Genomic DNA, 16,325 nt, shown 5'->3' with positions numbered 1-16,325 from the left:
CCTTGACAACCTGTAAACATAACGTTTGCAAAACAACAGGAGAGAAAAGGAATATTAATCTTGACAGCGGATAAATAATTAGCAAAAGAAAAGAGAGAGAGGGGATGAAGGTTAAAAATGGGAGTGATTTGGCATCCAGAAGGATGACAGCAAGGACAGGGGAGGATGCAGATCATATATCATCATCATCAAGTGCAAAAGGGGTGGAGCTGCTAGCTGTTGATGGATCGATGATCCATCAAAACCCACCATCAAAAGCCCGAAGTAACGACGAGGAAAGGAGGAAACACATGAAAAGGCCCCTGACCTGCCTGAGAAGCTGAGATACATGAGCAGAGGCAGAGGCGAGCGGAGAGCGTGATCATCCATCCATCCATCCATCCATCAGTCGAGTCGAGTGTGCACCAGCCGCCATCGATCGCTGCAACCCCAACCCCAACGCGAGGCACGCGCGCGCGCGGTGGTGAACGGTCACCGCGCCAGCCTGTTCGATCGATCGCCCGCGGCCTCCTTCTCCTCCTCGGCGTGGTGTCCACATCCGCGTACGTACTTTACACATAGGCGGCTGATCCGCGGCTGCCTATATAAGCCACGCCTGTGGAGGCAGCCATCCATCCGTCCATCTCTCTCGCCACTACTCCAGCTCCACCAGCGGAAGAAGAAGAAGAAGATGAGCTTGTTTGGGCGGAGCTCCAGGTAGGAGACGACCTTAATTTGCCTGCTTTTCCTGTTGCTCTTCTGGAAGTAGAGTAGAGTAGATCGATCTGTGCTCCTACATGTATTGACTGTGGGATATCGATGTTGTTGTTGTTGTTGTTGTGCTTGCAGGAGCCAGCTGACGTTCAGGCCCAAGAAGAGCTCCCCTTCCGGGAGCAAGGTACGTGTGTACGAGATAGTTTCCAATTCTTGTTCGTTTTTTCGTCGGCTTAATTAATTTCTCCGAGTTCTTGCATGGGAGATATATATGTCACATAGAGCATCAGGGATCAACGAGTAATTAGGGGATGGGATGATACGACGATTTACCGTTGATACAGCTATCCACATCAGGTGCTAGCTTTCCATGATCTTAGGCTAACCAAGTAAAGGGTGAAGCCGTGTTTTTTTCTTTTTTTTTTTTTAAAAAAAAAGATGGGATGAGATGAGATGGGAGATGAAAGGGTTTTAGTTTTACCAAATGGCTCAGTTTCATATTGTCCCTTTATTTATCCGTCTTCTTTTTTAAAAAAAATCGTCTTTTTTTTTAAAAAACAATAACTATGTTATGAAAATATCAAAGTAGAGGCACCGATTTTCTATCTGTTTTTAAGCTAAAACTCTATAGGTGACAGAGTTATGTTTAAACACACACCACCCATGCATATAAATAGATTTGCATGTAGCATAATTCTGACTGCGGCGACATGTTGTCGTTAGGTACTATGTAACTAGCTAAGAATGTCGATATATCTTTTAATAAAAAAATCTATATATTTATTTATTTATTAAAAAAGTTTTTAAAAACCAAAACAAATCTCTTGTTCCCTTGTGGGTAGTTGGCTAGCTTTTTTGTAACGCCAAAGTTGTTCATGCATGGTGGCATGCACAATGGCTGAAATGGACACATCTAGGAAAGGTTCGATCCACTCAAGAGTACTTATTAAATTATGTGTAAAGTGTATTTGGTCCGGGGTTTAGCTTTTTGCGTGCTCAGTTCTGAAACTGTTAAGTGTTTCAGTTTCCAACAAATTAAACGCGATGCTTGCTTGCAGGGCTTGCCGCTGAAGAAGCACATCGACGCCACCCTGGGCAGCGGAAACCTGCGAGAGGCGGTCCGTCTGCCAATTGGAGAAGATCTCAACGAATGGCTCGCTGTCAACAGTAAGCTACCATCTCAACTAGTACCAATTTCATCATAACCTCTGATGTAATGATCTGGGGATCCTGTTCTAACTTCTAACTGTTGTACTTCTATATGGTAGGAGAAAGTATATATGTTAGTCTCTCAAGAATATGGGTCATTGCTTCTTTCATTCAGATCTAAATAAATAAATATGAAAACCATGTAAAGAAAAGTAAACATGATGTCATATAATAGGGCACAAACATGCAAAATTAAATTAGAGTTACACAAAGAGAACACACGAGAACAACAAAACCAGATTGTGAATAGTGCAATCATATTCATACTTATTGAATTTGTTGTTTCTGTGTGCCCTTCTGTAGCTCTAATTTGGCCTTGTATGACTGTGCAATGATAAGTGATCCAACAATCTATTTTGCTGAATGTTTTTAATGTTTTTAACTATTTAAATTGAATGCAAGAAAAGATGGCACGTTTTAGAGGGCTTAAAGTCCACTTCTTTTATCTAGTAAGAGAGAGAGTATATAAAGCTCTGAAGAATATGTCCTTGTTTCTTTCATAGTTTCATTCCAATCTAAATAATTGTGAAAACAATCTAAAAAATGCATAATATTAAATAAACATGAAGAATTAAATTCAAGCTACAGAAGGAGAACAGACAAACAACAAATTAAATAAGACTACGAAAGGTGCCGTGACATTCGGAATTGAATTTGTTGTTCTTGTGTGCCCTTCTATGGCTCGAATCTGACCGTGCATGTAGGTGAAACAACAAGATTGATGCATTTTATTAAATACTTTTAACTAGCATGGTGGCCCGCGCAGATTGCGTGCCTAACATCATTATATTTTCCCTCATAAAATAGCATATATGTTTTCTCATTATATTATTAAAATATATTACAATGACAACATAATTTTAAATTTTGCAATAACTTTACGAAACTACTAATGTGTAATATTCATATTGTATTTTATATACGTGTTAGTTATTAATTTTTTTAATATCAAATTTTAGTTATTTGTAAATTATATATATTCCTATATGGACTCTAGACTTGTCTTTTAATATTTTTTTAATTCTGATTTTTTATTATTTCTAATTGTATTTCTATGTAGACTCTAAACTCATCTTTCAATATTCTTTAATTTTTAATTTCAAATTTCAGTTACTTCTAAATTGTATTTCTATATTGACTTTAAACTTTTCTTCCCATGTTTTTCTTAATTTCGAATTTTAGTTACTTTTTCTTCGATTAATGTGAGAACTTCTAGGTCATGAGAGCGAACGTGGAGGCTCCTTTTATTCCGAATTTTAGTTAGTTTTAAATTCCTATATGGATTATGGACTCTATACTCTATTTCTAATATTCCTTATTTTTAGATTCCGAATTTCTTTTTTTTCTTAATTGTATTTCTATATGGACTCTATACTCTACTTCTCATATTCCTTATTTTTAATTCTGAATTTCTATTATTTCCTAATTGTATTTCTATATGGACTCTAGTCTCCTCTTCTAATATTCCTTATTTTTAATTCCGAATTTCAGTTATTTCCTAATTGTATTTCTATATGGACTCTAATCTACTCTTCTAATATTCCTTATTTTTTAATTCCGAATTTTAACAATTTCTGAATTGTATTTCTATATGGACTCTAGTCTCCTCTTCTAATATTCCTTATTTTGTAATTCCAAATTTCAGCTATTTCTAAATTGTATTTCTATATGGACTCTGTTTTTTCTTTTTCTCTGATTAATGTGAGAATTTCTAGATCATGAGAGCGAAAGTGGAGGTTCCTTTTTATTCCAAATTATAGTTAGTTTTAAATTTCTATATGGACTCTATACTCTACTTCTAATATTCCTTATTTTTTAATTCTGAATTTCTATTTTTTTCTTAAATGTATTTCTATATGGACTCTATACTCTACTTCTAATATTCCTTATTTTTAATTCCGAATTTCTATTATTTCCTAATTGTATTTCTATATGGACTCTATACTCTACTTCTAATATTCCTTAATTTAATTCCGAATTTCAGTTATTTCCTAATTGTATTTCTATATGGACTCTAGTCTCCTCTTCTAATATTCCTTATTTTTTAATTCCGAATTTCAACTATTTCTAAATTGTATTTCTATATGGACTCTGTTTTTTCTTTTTCTCTGATTAATGTGAGAATTTCTAGATCATGAGAGCGAAAGTGGAGGTTCCTTTTTATTCCAAATTATAGTTAGTTTTAAATTTCTATATGGACTCTATACTCTACTTCTAATATTCCTTATTTTTTAATTCTGAATTTCTATTTTTTTCTTAAATGTATTTCTATATGGACTCTATACTCTACTTCTAATATTCCTTATTTTTAATTCCGAATTTCTATTATTTCCTAATTGTATTTCTATATGGACTCTATACTCTACTTCTAATATTCCTTAATTTAATTCCGAATTTCAGTTATTTCCTAATTGTATTTCTATATGGACTCTAGTCTCCTCTTCTAATATTCCTTATTTTTTAATTCCGAATTTCAACTATTTCTAAATTGTATTTCTATATGGACTCTAGTCTCCTATTCTAATATTCCTTATTTTTAATTCCGAATTTCAGCTATTTTTAAATTGTATTTCTATATGGATTCTGCTTTTTCTTTTTCTCCGATTAATGTGAGAATTTCTAGGCCATGAGAGCGTACGTGGAGGCTCCTTTTTCTATTCCTTTAATAATATAATAGATTATTTTAGCTATTTAAATCGAATGGAAGAAAGGCTGGCAGTATGGCACGTATCATTGAGAGCTTTATCACTTCCTATACGTAGCAGGAACTTGCTAGTCTCTGATTGTGAAGCAACATGCAGTCAAGTTGTCATGTGTAGTTCACTTTTCTGGACTGTTCTTATTTGACATTTTTAGTCGGTGATTTGAGATATTTTACGATATTATCTTGAGGTACCTAAATTTTTCACTACAAAATTTTATATTTTAAGATAATTACTAGTATATAGAGATATTAAATTTTACATTAGAAAATATGGTAGTATCTTATCAAAGAACAGTAAAATCAGTCGTGACTTGACGCACTAGAAATATAAGGGCAAGTGCAATGTTAGTTGCCGACTTCAGCAATATTGTGGGCCAAGGGGTCAGATGGTATTAAACCATCGCACCCTTCACATTGTTTATGCGTGTTGGAGAGGAATAAGGTGGGCCCAGCTAAAAAAAAATCACCGATAGTAAAATTCCCATGACTGCTGCGTGACTCCTTCCCGCGAGTTCTGTCAGAAACACTGTACAAATAATATTGTTTATCTCTTGTTCATCGGTAGTAGCTGTATGACCAGATTTTAACTTTTTGCCACTCTCACAATGCTTCCTACCGGGTAGGAAGAGAGCATGTATTGCTTATTACCGGCTAAAAAGCCAACAATGTGGATGCCCTAATTGCACTGCTGTTTTAACATGTACTCTCTGAATTCTGATGTCCTCTATCTGCAGCCGTAGACTTCTTCAACCAAGTGAACTTTCTGTACGGAACCCTGATGGAGTTCTGCACTTCATCTACCTGCCCGATCATGTCTGCCGGACCAAAGTATGTAGATATCACTTCTAATCTTTTCACTCCTACAAATCCAGCGAACCAACATACTCCCTCCATTCCAAAATATTTGACGCCGTTGACTTTTTTAAAAATGTTTGACCGTTCGTCTTATTCAAAAAAATTTAAGTAATTGTTAATTCTTTTTCTATCATTTGATTTATTGTTAAATATACTTTTATGTATACATATAGTTTTACACATATCACAAAAGTTTTTGAATAAAGTGAACGGTCAAACATGTTTAAAAAAGTCAACGGTGTCAAACATTTACGGCTTGTTTGTTAACTCGAGGGAAGGGGATTGGGAGTTTACATGAGGGAATTGATGATGAGATTAAGATGAGAATTTAATTTTTAATCCCAATATCTCGTTTGGTAGAGGTGATGGAAATTGATAGGGAGTTTAGTTGAAGATTAGGTCAATAATAAAAACGGATGGCTGAGATTTGCTTAGACAAAGTAAAGAAGGAATTCCCTCCCAATTACCTGCTCCTACCCAGGTATTGAAAAGGAGGGAGTTCCTTCCTTAGTTCCCCATCCCCATCCCACCTAAATTCCCATGTCTCCCAACCAAACAAAACACTTAATAGCCTCATCCCTTTAAACTCCCAATCCCTCCTAAAAACTCCCTCCAACCAAACGGGCCATTAGGGAAGGAGGGAGTATTACACAAGAATATTTCTGAATCAGAAATCGATCATGTACTGTTTCAGATGTATTCTCTGAAATAACTGAGAACTAAGGAACGAAAACAATTTTTGTTGACAAATGCAGGTACGAGTACAGGTGGGCTGATGGAATGAAGGTGAAGAAGCCAGTTCAAGTGTCTGCTCCAAAGTACGTGGAGTACCTGATGGATTGGGTGGAGAGCCAGCTTGATGATGAGGCCATTTTCCCTCAAAAGATTGGTAATTAAGCTAATCTCTGACTGAGAATGATCAATCGTTAATTAATTTGTTCGTTGCAGCACCACACTACAGTAGCAGATTAGTTAAGCTGATGATGAGTTTTGATGGAGAAATCGTCAATCAATTAATGTAACTGACTAAATTGCAGGGGCTCCCTTCCCTCAAAACTTTCGCGAGGTGATCAGGACCATCTTCAAGCGGCTCTTCAGGGTGTACTCCCACATGTACCACTCGCATTTTCAGATGATCCTCAAGCTCAAGGAGGAGGCCCATCTCAGCACTTGCTTCAAGCACTTTGTGCTCTTCACTTGGGTAATTAATTCTTCTTCTTCCTCTTCTTCTCTCTCTCTCTCTCAGAGATCTTGAGGGAATGATATTAATGATAATCCTTATATGTGCAATTTTTTTTCAAAAGGAACAAAGATGGGAACAAATGCATTATGTCTGCCTAAGATTGAAGGAACACCACATATGAGCCACATGTTTTTTTTAATGGAATATTGGAATGCAAAAATAAAGGAATGTCTTTGGTGCAATCATTCAAATGCCTTTCCTAATTTGTTTGAATCAGTTTAGTTCTTTAGCAGTTGTGATCCATCATTCTGCATGCAAAGTCAACTTTTGTTCTTAAGAACCATCTTTGTAAAAATTAAGGAGTTGTTGGGGACACACAAGCATTCCATTTGCTGCATTATTTGTTCCCTATGAGGCTATGATGATGTTTTTAGTTTGATCTCAACCTCCTTTTTAAATACTTGCATTTAGTTGTAAAATGAGGGTCGAATCACATAAAACAAGGCATGCACATTTGTCCATCAAATCTTGCTGTAGCTCAGTGTTGAATTAATTGAATCTTTTCATCTTAGGCTAACTGCTATGCTTCACAATTTTTTACTTGCAGGAATTCCATTTGATCGACAGGGCAGAGCTGGCTCCTCTCAACGAGTTGATCGAGCCGATAGTGTTTCGGTATTTTTAAGAGCGCTCCAACAACTGATGAGGCAAACTTCAGAGAAACCTTGTTGTTTTTTGTATGTCTCTGTTGGCCCGCAGGATTAATTTGCAGCCCATTTTCCCCTTTTCGTTTCCTTTCAAATTTGATGAATTTGGATGAACAGTCCGATTCATCTCCATTTTGGGAGTAGGTTAATTGGTGCTGTTGTACTCAGTTCAGAAGTACTAATCTGCAGTTGCTTTTTGTTGCAATCTGTTGTGATTAGTTCAAATGAAATCTTGGGTTTCGGCGCCTTTCTAAATTCTAATCATGTCCTGATCGTGGGCTTGGACCAATGGGCCATCAGTTAGTTCCTTTCTGAATAATATCATTGATGACGTTGATGTAATTAGACCTCGTTGTAGCCCATTTCGTGTTGTGAATGCAGGCCCAAATGGATAACAAAAATGAGAGAAAAAAAAGTACATCAACAAGATAGGTGGATTAGAAAGACAGATTAATTTGTTACAGGATTTACTTGAAAGAACGAGATAGCAACAAATGGATAGCCATGTTTTTTGCAAACTTGTTACAGGATTATGTAAAATCAAAGGTGTTTTTGATTATTACTCTGTGATGAATAATTGGGCATTGGAGATTATTGGTTTTGTTATTTGGAATTTATTCACGAAGTGGTTTTGGAGATGATTGGATTTACAGGTGAATCACAGGTTCTATTATTTTATGTGACCGGTCAGACTGGGCAGGTGTTGCCAGTCAGACCGGCGGTATATGCGCGGTCAGACCGGCAAGCCCGCGGTCTGACCGGCCGACGCTGTGTCGGTTTCGGTTTCGGGTTGTTTGTTTGGATATCCGTGATTGTTTCATGATTATGGCTTCTAGATGGATACTATACGTATGTAATACTGTTGTTTGCTACTAATGAGTCAAGTTGGAGATAGCTTGGTCTTGGAATATGGTTTCTTTGTTTATTTCATGTGTAGGTGACTCGATGCCTCAGGAGAGTATTTGCGGTGATGGACCGGGAGTCGGCTTGGGGTTAAGACGACGTCCGTGGTGGTCAGAGATCATGCGGGATACTTAGGATAGAGTTGATGCACGTGGTTGATGGAGATTCCATATGGCATACGATGGAGGTATTGTGTGCGTGTGGGACGCGGAGTCGAATTTGGAAGGAGTCCAAATTTGGTACGATTGGTTATGTAAAGTTTGTTTCTTGTACTAGAGGGTTTCCTAAGGTGTTTAGGACTCTTAGTATGAGTTTGGTTCATGGCTTTAGGCTGCCTACCTCATGTATAAATAGAGGGGGAGCGTGAGGCTTCCCGTTATCGCTTTAGAGAGCAATTGTCACACCCCAATCTGGTACCGCCGTACAATGGCACCTGACTGGAGCGTGTCGTAGGAAAAACGGCGCGAACCGCTTCCAACGAAACCGCGATCTCAGTACCAGTCCCAGGACATAGCGCTGGTACCCACGGTGACAAATTTGAATCATTGCAAATCCTTAACATAAATAGAGGACTTATTTACCTTAACTTAGGTTGCAGCTCAGAACAACCCGAGAATGCAACCGACGACGCTGACGAGGAAACACCAACAGCAGCAGCAGCAGCGGAACCAACGAACGAACACCCAACACCACAGGCGACGGCTGGGAACCAGGACGAAACCCTAATCTTCACTTCACTTTATCTTCTCTTCAGGGCGGAGGAACTATATATATATATTTATATAGAGCAAGGGTGAGTACTTTCGTACTCAGCAAGTCACGGGAACTTAGGTGTTTAATGCAAGCTTGGAAGAGAGGCAAGGTTGTTTTGCAAATCTTTTGTTTGAAATCATTTTGAAATCACTAAGTGATTTATTTCTTTTTAAGTTTGGGTCGAAAAGAGACTTGCGTCTCAAATCGACTTAAGAGATGCTTTTCAACAGCTCAATTGGTAATGTACCGACCTCCTGAGTCAGATCATTACTTCTCGGCTCCCAGAGCCATTTCACTTGATTAAGCGGCTCCCAGAGCCTTATTCGTTTTTGCGGACTCCCAGAGTCCAGCTGCCCAGCAGCAAAGCAATCCGCTTCCACTCGGGAAGCCTAGTCTATGATGCCCACAGACATCCCGAATCACACAGATTCGTTTCTAACCACTTAGGTCATCCATCTGCCACATAAGCTGATTCTGGTTACGATTCCCACACCACAACAACTTTTCACAAAGCACAGGCAAACAAATCTACGCAACGGGAATCACCTCACATCCGCCCATGACCGTGGGCACGGCTGTTCGAACAGTTAGTTAACCTCTGCAGAGGGGTACACTTTACCCACAAGACACGAACTTACTCCAGACACTGGCTGGTCCACCCGGCTCCCCTTCCCCCTCTCTCTCCCTGCGCCCCTCTCTTGGGCCGCCTCCCCGTAGCCCGTGCCGGCCTAATAAGATCGGCCTAGCCGCGCAAATCCTCTCGGGCCGCGCCAAGTCGCTCGAGAAAGTCTGATTCCTATCCCTCCTTCCTTTTCTTATCCAAAGGGATTAATAAATCCTTTTCCCTTTTTCATAAATCAATTCCTTATTCCAAAAATTCCATGAATCATTTCCTTTGGTCCCGCACGTCAGTGACCATCAATAATATTCTTGAGAATATTATTCCATAAACCATTTCTCGTGTTCTAGAAAAATCCAATAAATCATTTCCTTGTCCAGAAATTCCAGTTAAGATTCCAAAATTCATATCTCTCGATCCGTTCGTCCGATTGACTTCATTCCACTTCCAGTATTTCCGTAAAATTGAGATCTATTTAATGGCACTATTATTTAGTCTAAATAGGATCTTTCTTGTGGTCTTTTGTTTAGGTTTTTGATTGTTTGTGTATAGTTGCGGTTACCGGATTTTCGTCGATCGCGGGTTTTCTCGAAGATTCGTGAAGCTCCGTGAAGACCTTGAGCTAGGCAAGTCACCCTTTGACCAATTGCTCCTATAATTGAAAAATCATTATTATTTTGTTTGCAACTTGCATTATTAGAATCACACACTTAACTTGCTTGGCCTCGGTTTGCATGCTAAACCGACGGACCTACCCAGTAGTCGCACTACTTCCTGTAGGCTGACATACCCTGATCCCTTGTCGCTCCACCATTGTGGTACTTCGGTATCCGTGCTCTCTAAGCGCGTATACCAATTATCCCACATACACCGTTGTTTGTCAAAAATTTGGAAAATGGGTTTGAGAAGCCTTGAAAACCCGACATGTGGTGTCGGTGTGTTTGAAAATAAAATGAATTGTGAAAACTCGCGATGCGGGGGTTGTGCCTATGTGGCACTGTCCCGTATTCGCGTATAAGGACCGATTCCTGTGGGAAACTCATCGAACATAATCAAAGTGCAACCACAAGGTGGAATGGGACACGCTGGCTAAGTAACTAGTCTGTTCAGGGAAACCTCGCATGCCAATAGTTGGGAACGCCGGGGCGGGGTCGGACAAACCGGGTTCCTGGTAAGGCAAGGACGAGAAGCTTGCTCACTTACCGATCAAGGTGGTTGGAGTTGATTTGTGAATGTCTAAAATGGCCTATATTTATGTGAGGATTTGATCCTTCTATGTGGCATGAGGTATCCCTGGGTCGGCTTGGAAAAGGCTTTGTCGCGAACCTCTGACACCGGCCAGTGTCTGGAGTAAGTTCGTGTCTTGTGGGTAAAGTGTACCCCTCTGCAGAGGTTAACTAACTGTTTGAACAGCCATGCCCACGGTCATGGGCGGATGTGAGGTGGTTCCCATTGCGTAGATTTGTTTGCATGTGCTTTGTGAAAAGTTGTTGTGGTATGGGAATCGTAACCAGAATCAGCCTATGTGGCAGATGGATGAACTGAGTGGTCAGAAACGAATCTGTGTGATTCGGGATGTTTGCGGGCATCATAGACTAGGTTTCCCGAGTGGAAACGGATTGCTTTGCTGCTGGGCAGCTGGACTCTGGGAGTCCGCAAAAACGAATATGGCTCTGGGAGCCGCTTAATCAAGTGAAATGGCTCTGGGAGCCGAGAAGTAATGATCTGACCCGGGAGGTCGGTACATTTCCAATTGAGCTGTTGAAAAGCATCTCTTAAGTCGATTTGAGACGCAAGTCTCTTTTCGACCCAAACTTAAAAAGAAATAAATCACTTAGTGATTTCAAAATGATTTCAAACAAAAGATTTGCAAAACAACCTTGCCTCTCTTCCAAGCTTGCATTAAACACCTAAGTTCCCGTGACTTGCTGAGTACGAAAGTACTCACCCTTGCTCTATATAAATATATATAGTTCCTCCGCCCTGAAGAGAAGATAAAGTGAAGTGAAGATTAGGGTTTCGTCCTGGTTCCCAGCCGTCGCCTGTGGTGTTGGGTGTTCGTTCGTTGGTTCCGCTGCTGCTGCTGTTGTTGGTGTTTCCTCGTCAGCGTCGTCGGTTGCATTCTCGGGCTGTTCTGAGCTGCAAGCTAAGTTAAGGTAAATAAGTCCTCTATTTATGTTAAGGATTTGCAATGATTCAAATTTGTCACTGTGGGTACCAGCGCTATGTCCTGGGACTGGTACTGAGATTGCGGTTTCGTATGAAGCGGTTCGCGCTGTTTTTCCTACGACATGCTCCAGTCAGGTGCCGTTGTACGGCGGTACCAGATTGGGGTGTGACAGCAATTGAGTTGAGTTTTGAGTTAGGGTTTCGAGTTTAGTCGAAATTTTTGTAAGGAGTGCTATTGGTGCACTTTGTAAACACAGAGAGAATCAATAAAGTTGTCATCTAGTTTAAGAGTTCTTCGTTTTGTGTTTCACCAGGTTTCGGTGGTCTAACCGGCGGCATCGCGGTGGTCCGACCGGCGGGCACACAGCGGTCAGACCGGCTTCGGCGACATGAGGCAGCGACGAATTTTGGCGGTTAGACCGGTAGATCCACACCGGTCAGACCGGCGGCTACGCTTCGGTCAGACCGGCTAATCTACTCCGATTAGACCGATCTCATCGAAATTGAGGGTAACTTTTATTTCCGCAAAAAGTTTTCGGTTTTCGGGTATACCAACCATTCACCCCCCCTCTGGTTGGCTTAGTTCTTGTGTTTCGATCCTACAGGTGGTATCAGAGCCTTGTTTTCTTCTTTGGATTTTTATCGATCTAGAGTTTTTTTTTGCCATGGCTACTCCTACTAGGTTTTCAACTAAGCCTAATGTTTTCGACGGAACGGATTTTTCTCATTGGTATAGTAAGATGCAATCTTATATTATGGCTGAAGATTATGATATTTGGAGAAAAGTTTCTTATCCTTATGTGATTCCTGAAGAGATTAATACTGCTGCTTTAAAAACTGAGTTTGAACAAAATTGCAAAGCTCGCAATATTCTTTTGAGTGGGATTTCTCGTTCGGATTATGATCGTGTTGCTCATCTTCGAACTGCTCATGAGATATGGAATGCTTTGAGTAATTTTCATCAAGGAACTAATAACATTAAAGAACTTCGTCGAGATCTTTTCAAAAAAGAGTACATTAAATTTGAGATGAAACCTGGAGAAGCTTTGGATGATTATCTTGTTAGGTTTAATAAAATGTTGAGTGATATTAGATCTGTTGATTCTTCTTATGATACTAATTATCCACAATCTGAGATTTCTCGTCACTTTTTGAATGGTCTCGACATATCTATTTGGGAGATGAAAGTTACATCTATTCAGGAGTCTGTTAACATAACTACTTTGACTTTGGATTCACTTTACACAAAATTGAAAACACATGAGATGAATGTTCTTTCTCGGAAAGTTGATTATAAGTTGAGTGCTTTGGTTTCTTCTTCTTCTTCTTCTTTGGATATTGATGCTTCTTCATCTAAGCCTTCTTTTCTTGCTGTTTTTAATGCCACATCCGATGATCAACTCGAACAAATTGAGGAGGAGGATTTGGCTTTGGTTGCTATAGAATTGCTCGAGCTATGAATAATGCCAGGAACAGGAAAAGAGGTGGTCCAAATCGTTGCTTTGAATGTGGTTCAATTGATCATCTTCGTTCGCATTGTCCTAAGCTTGGGAGAGGCAAAAGAGAAGACAAAGATGATGAGAAGAACAACAACAACAAGCCGAAGGGTTCATACCAAGAGAGGAAGCTGGAGAATCTCAGGAAGGCTTTTCAACAAGTTTGCGCCGCCTTCGAGCCACTAAGTGATGTAGATGGTGAAAGTGGAGATGATGATAAGGGAATGAATATCTCCGATGTTTGCTTCATGGCGCGTGGTGAATCTGACACAGAGTATGAAGATAATGAGGTAAGTGCTTTTGAGGAAGCTATTAATATTTTGAGTGAAAAGAATAAGAAGTGTGAGAAGATGTATATAGAAAACAGGAATTTATCATTGAATCTCTTAAATCTGAAATTGCTAGATTAAAATCTCTTATTCCTAATGATGATGATTGCGAAAATTGTGAGGTTTTAATGAATGAGATTTCAAAAATTAGAGATGTTAATGCTGCACATGATTTGAAAAATAAATCTTCTCTTGCCTGTAGTTTTGCTTTGCACACACGCACTTTGGATGAGTTGTTTTTAACTAAAAAGTTGTTGCAAAAATATCAAATTGCTTTTCATGCTAGTTTGATGTTTAATATGATTTCTGCTAAAAAGTTAAAACAACCTCATGATGTTTTGGTTTGCTCAACATGTGATTTGAATAAGATGAAATTGAAAGATGCTTTAGGTCGTGTTGAGTACATGGAAGATGTTGTGAAAAACAATGAAGTGCTTTCTTGCCCTAAATGTCGTAAAAGCAAAGGTGTCATGGTAGATTGTGAAAATTGTGCTAATTTGGAAAAAGAGGTTTCTTATTTGAAAAATTCTTTGCTAAGATTTTCTAATGGTAAAAAGAACCTCAACATGATTTTGGATCAATCAAAGGTTAGCACACATAACCGTGATTTAGGTTTTAATCCTTATGCTCATAATTCTAGACATCCTCCTGCTGTGTTAGGTGTTGGTGCTAGAAGTGAGATTTTGGTTAAACCTAATACTAACAAAACTGTGTTTAAATCTGCTGGTATCATGTCTACCTTGAATGCATCTTCTTCAAAATCCAATGTTGTGCATTCAAAATCTCCTGTTGTTGCTTGTGTTGCTAAATCTCCTAATGCTTCCAATGTGTCTAATCATCGTGAAAAATATACTTGTTCTTTTTGTGGCAAAGATGGACATATTGTTGGTTTTTGTTTCAGATTAGCTCATAAACAGAAAAAGGAGAGAGAGATTGCTTTTGCAAAATCAAAGTGGCAAAAATCGGGTTTTCCCTCGAGGAAACCGGTCAGACCGCAGTGGGTCCCGCGATCAGACCGGCGACCGGTCAGACCGGCTGCTGAGCACCGGTCAGACCGGTGGTACAAAGGCGGTCAGACCGGTACAAAGGCCCCCGGTCAGACCGGCCACTGTACCTCGGTCAGACCGGCCTCGGTGGAATTTTTCTGAAAATTCTAAAATTGATTTTGCACGTGGATATATGCCTATTAGATCTTCTGGTCGTGTGTCTCAGTACTGGATTCTTAAATTTTTATTATTATCTAACCCCAGTACTGAGGCTTCGACTTCTGCTTGTGTGTAGGCTTTGGTGGCAAGGAAGTAGAACGTGTGGATCGTGGATTCCGGTTGTTCGCGGCACATGACCGGTGATAAAAATTGGTTCTCCTCTATCAAGAAGGCATCCAAGACTGAATCGATTATCTTTGGTGATGCTTCTACAAGTGTCGTTCTCGCTACAGGTTTGGTAAAGGTAAATAAAAATTTTGAATTGAAGAATGTAGCTTTGGTTGAGGACTTAAAGTACAATTTGCTTTCGGTTTCACAAATTGTTGATAAAAATTTTGAGGTTCACTTTAAGAAAACTAGAAGTAAAGTTTTTGATTCTTGTGGTGATTCTGTGTTGAATATTTCTCGCTATGGAAGAGTGTTTAAAGCTGATTTTGAAAATCTTGTTTCACCTGTGATAACATGTTTGGTTGCTAAGTTTGATAAAGATGTGATGTTTTGGCATCGTAGACTTGGACATGTTGGTTTTGATCATCTCACTAGGTTAAGTGGTTTGGATCTTGTTCGTTGTTTGCCTAAACTTAAGAAAGATCTTGATTTGGTTTGTACACCGTGTCATCATGCTAAGATGGTTGCTTCTTCACATGCTCCTATTGTTTCTGTGATGACGGATGCACCGGGACAGCTATTACACATGGACACAGTTGGTACAGCTAAAGTGCAATCTGTTGGAGGAAAGTGGTATGTGTTGGTTATTGTTGACGATTTTCTCGATATTCTTGGGTTTTCTTTATGGCAACTAAGGACGAAGCTTTTAAACACTTTCGTGGTTTGTTTCTTCGATTGGAGCTTGAATTTCCTAGTTCTTTGAAAAGAATTTGAAGTGATAATGGTGGTGAAATTAAAAATGCTTCATTTGAACAATTTTGCAATGAAAGAGGTCTTGAACATGAATTTTCTTCTCCTCGTGTTCTACAACAAAACGATGTTGTTGAAAGGAAAAATCGTGTTTTGGTTGAGATGGCTAGAACGATGTTGAATGAATATAAAACTCCTAGAAAATTTTGGGCTGAGGCGATTAACACTGCTTGTTATATTTCAAATCGAATTTTCTTGATATCAAAACTTGGAAAAACTTCTTATGAACTTCGATTTGGACGTCAACCCAAAGTTTCACATTTGCGTGTTTTTGGTTGCAAGTGCTCTGTCTTGAAATCTGGAAATTTGGATAAGTTTGAGGCACGTCCTACCGATGGATTGTTTCTTGGTTACCCTGCACATACTCGTGGCTATCGTGTACTTATTTTGGAGACTAACAAAATCGTTGAGACTTGCGAAGTTTCTTTTAATGAGGCTAGTCCAGGTACTAGACCCGATATTTCAGGTACACTGTCACAGGTTCAGGGGGAGGATGGTCGTATTTTTGAAGACGAGAGCGACGACAACGACGACGATGAGGTTGGCTCATCCAGTCATACCGGGCGCCAGGCCGGTCAGACC

General features: G+C 39.3%; 1 protein-coding gene across 1 annotated transcript; it reads left to right on the top strand.

The window, feature by feature from the left end:
* The first annotated feature begins 369 nt into the window (after positions 1-369).
* Positions 370-7,606, top strand: LOC4333086 (MOB kinase activator-like 1A). The gene is made up of 7 exons (XM_015774624.3): positions 370-696; positions 829-877; positions 1,752-1,860; positions 5,341-5,434; positions 6,217-6,350; positions 6,499-6,662; positions 7,252-7,606. The coding sequence occupies exons 1-7, from the start codon at positions 671-673 to the stop codon at positions 7,327-7,329; spliced, it is 654 nt and encodes a 217-aa protein (XP_015630110.1). The 5' UTR covers positions 370-670; the 3' UTR covers positions 7,330-7,606.
* The last annotated feature ends 8,719 nt before the right edge of the window (positions 7,607-16,325 follow it).

The sequence above is a fragment of the Oryza sativa genome, chromosome 3, assembly GCF_034140825.1.
Source record: "Oryza sativa Japonica Group chromosome 3, ASM3414082v1".
Taxonomy (NCBI): Eukaryota; Viridiplantae; Streptophyta; class Magnoliopsida; order Poales; family Poaceae; genus Oryza; species Oryza sativa.
This window is presented reverse-complemented; position numbering and strand designations above follow the sequence as displayed.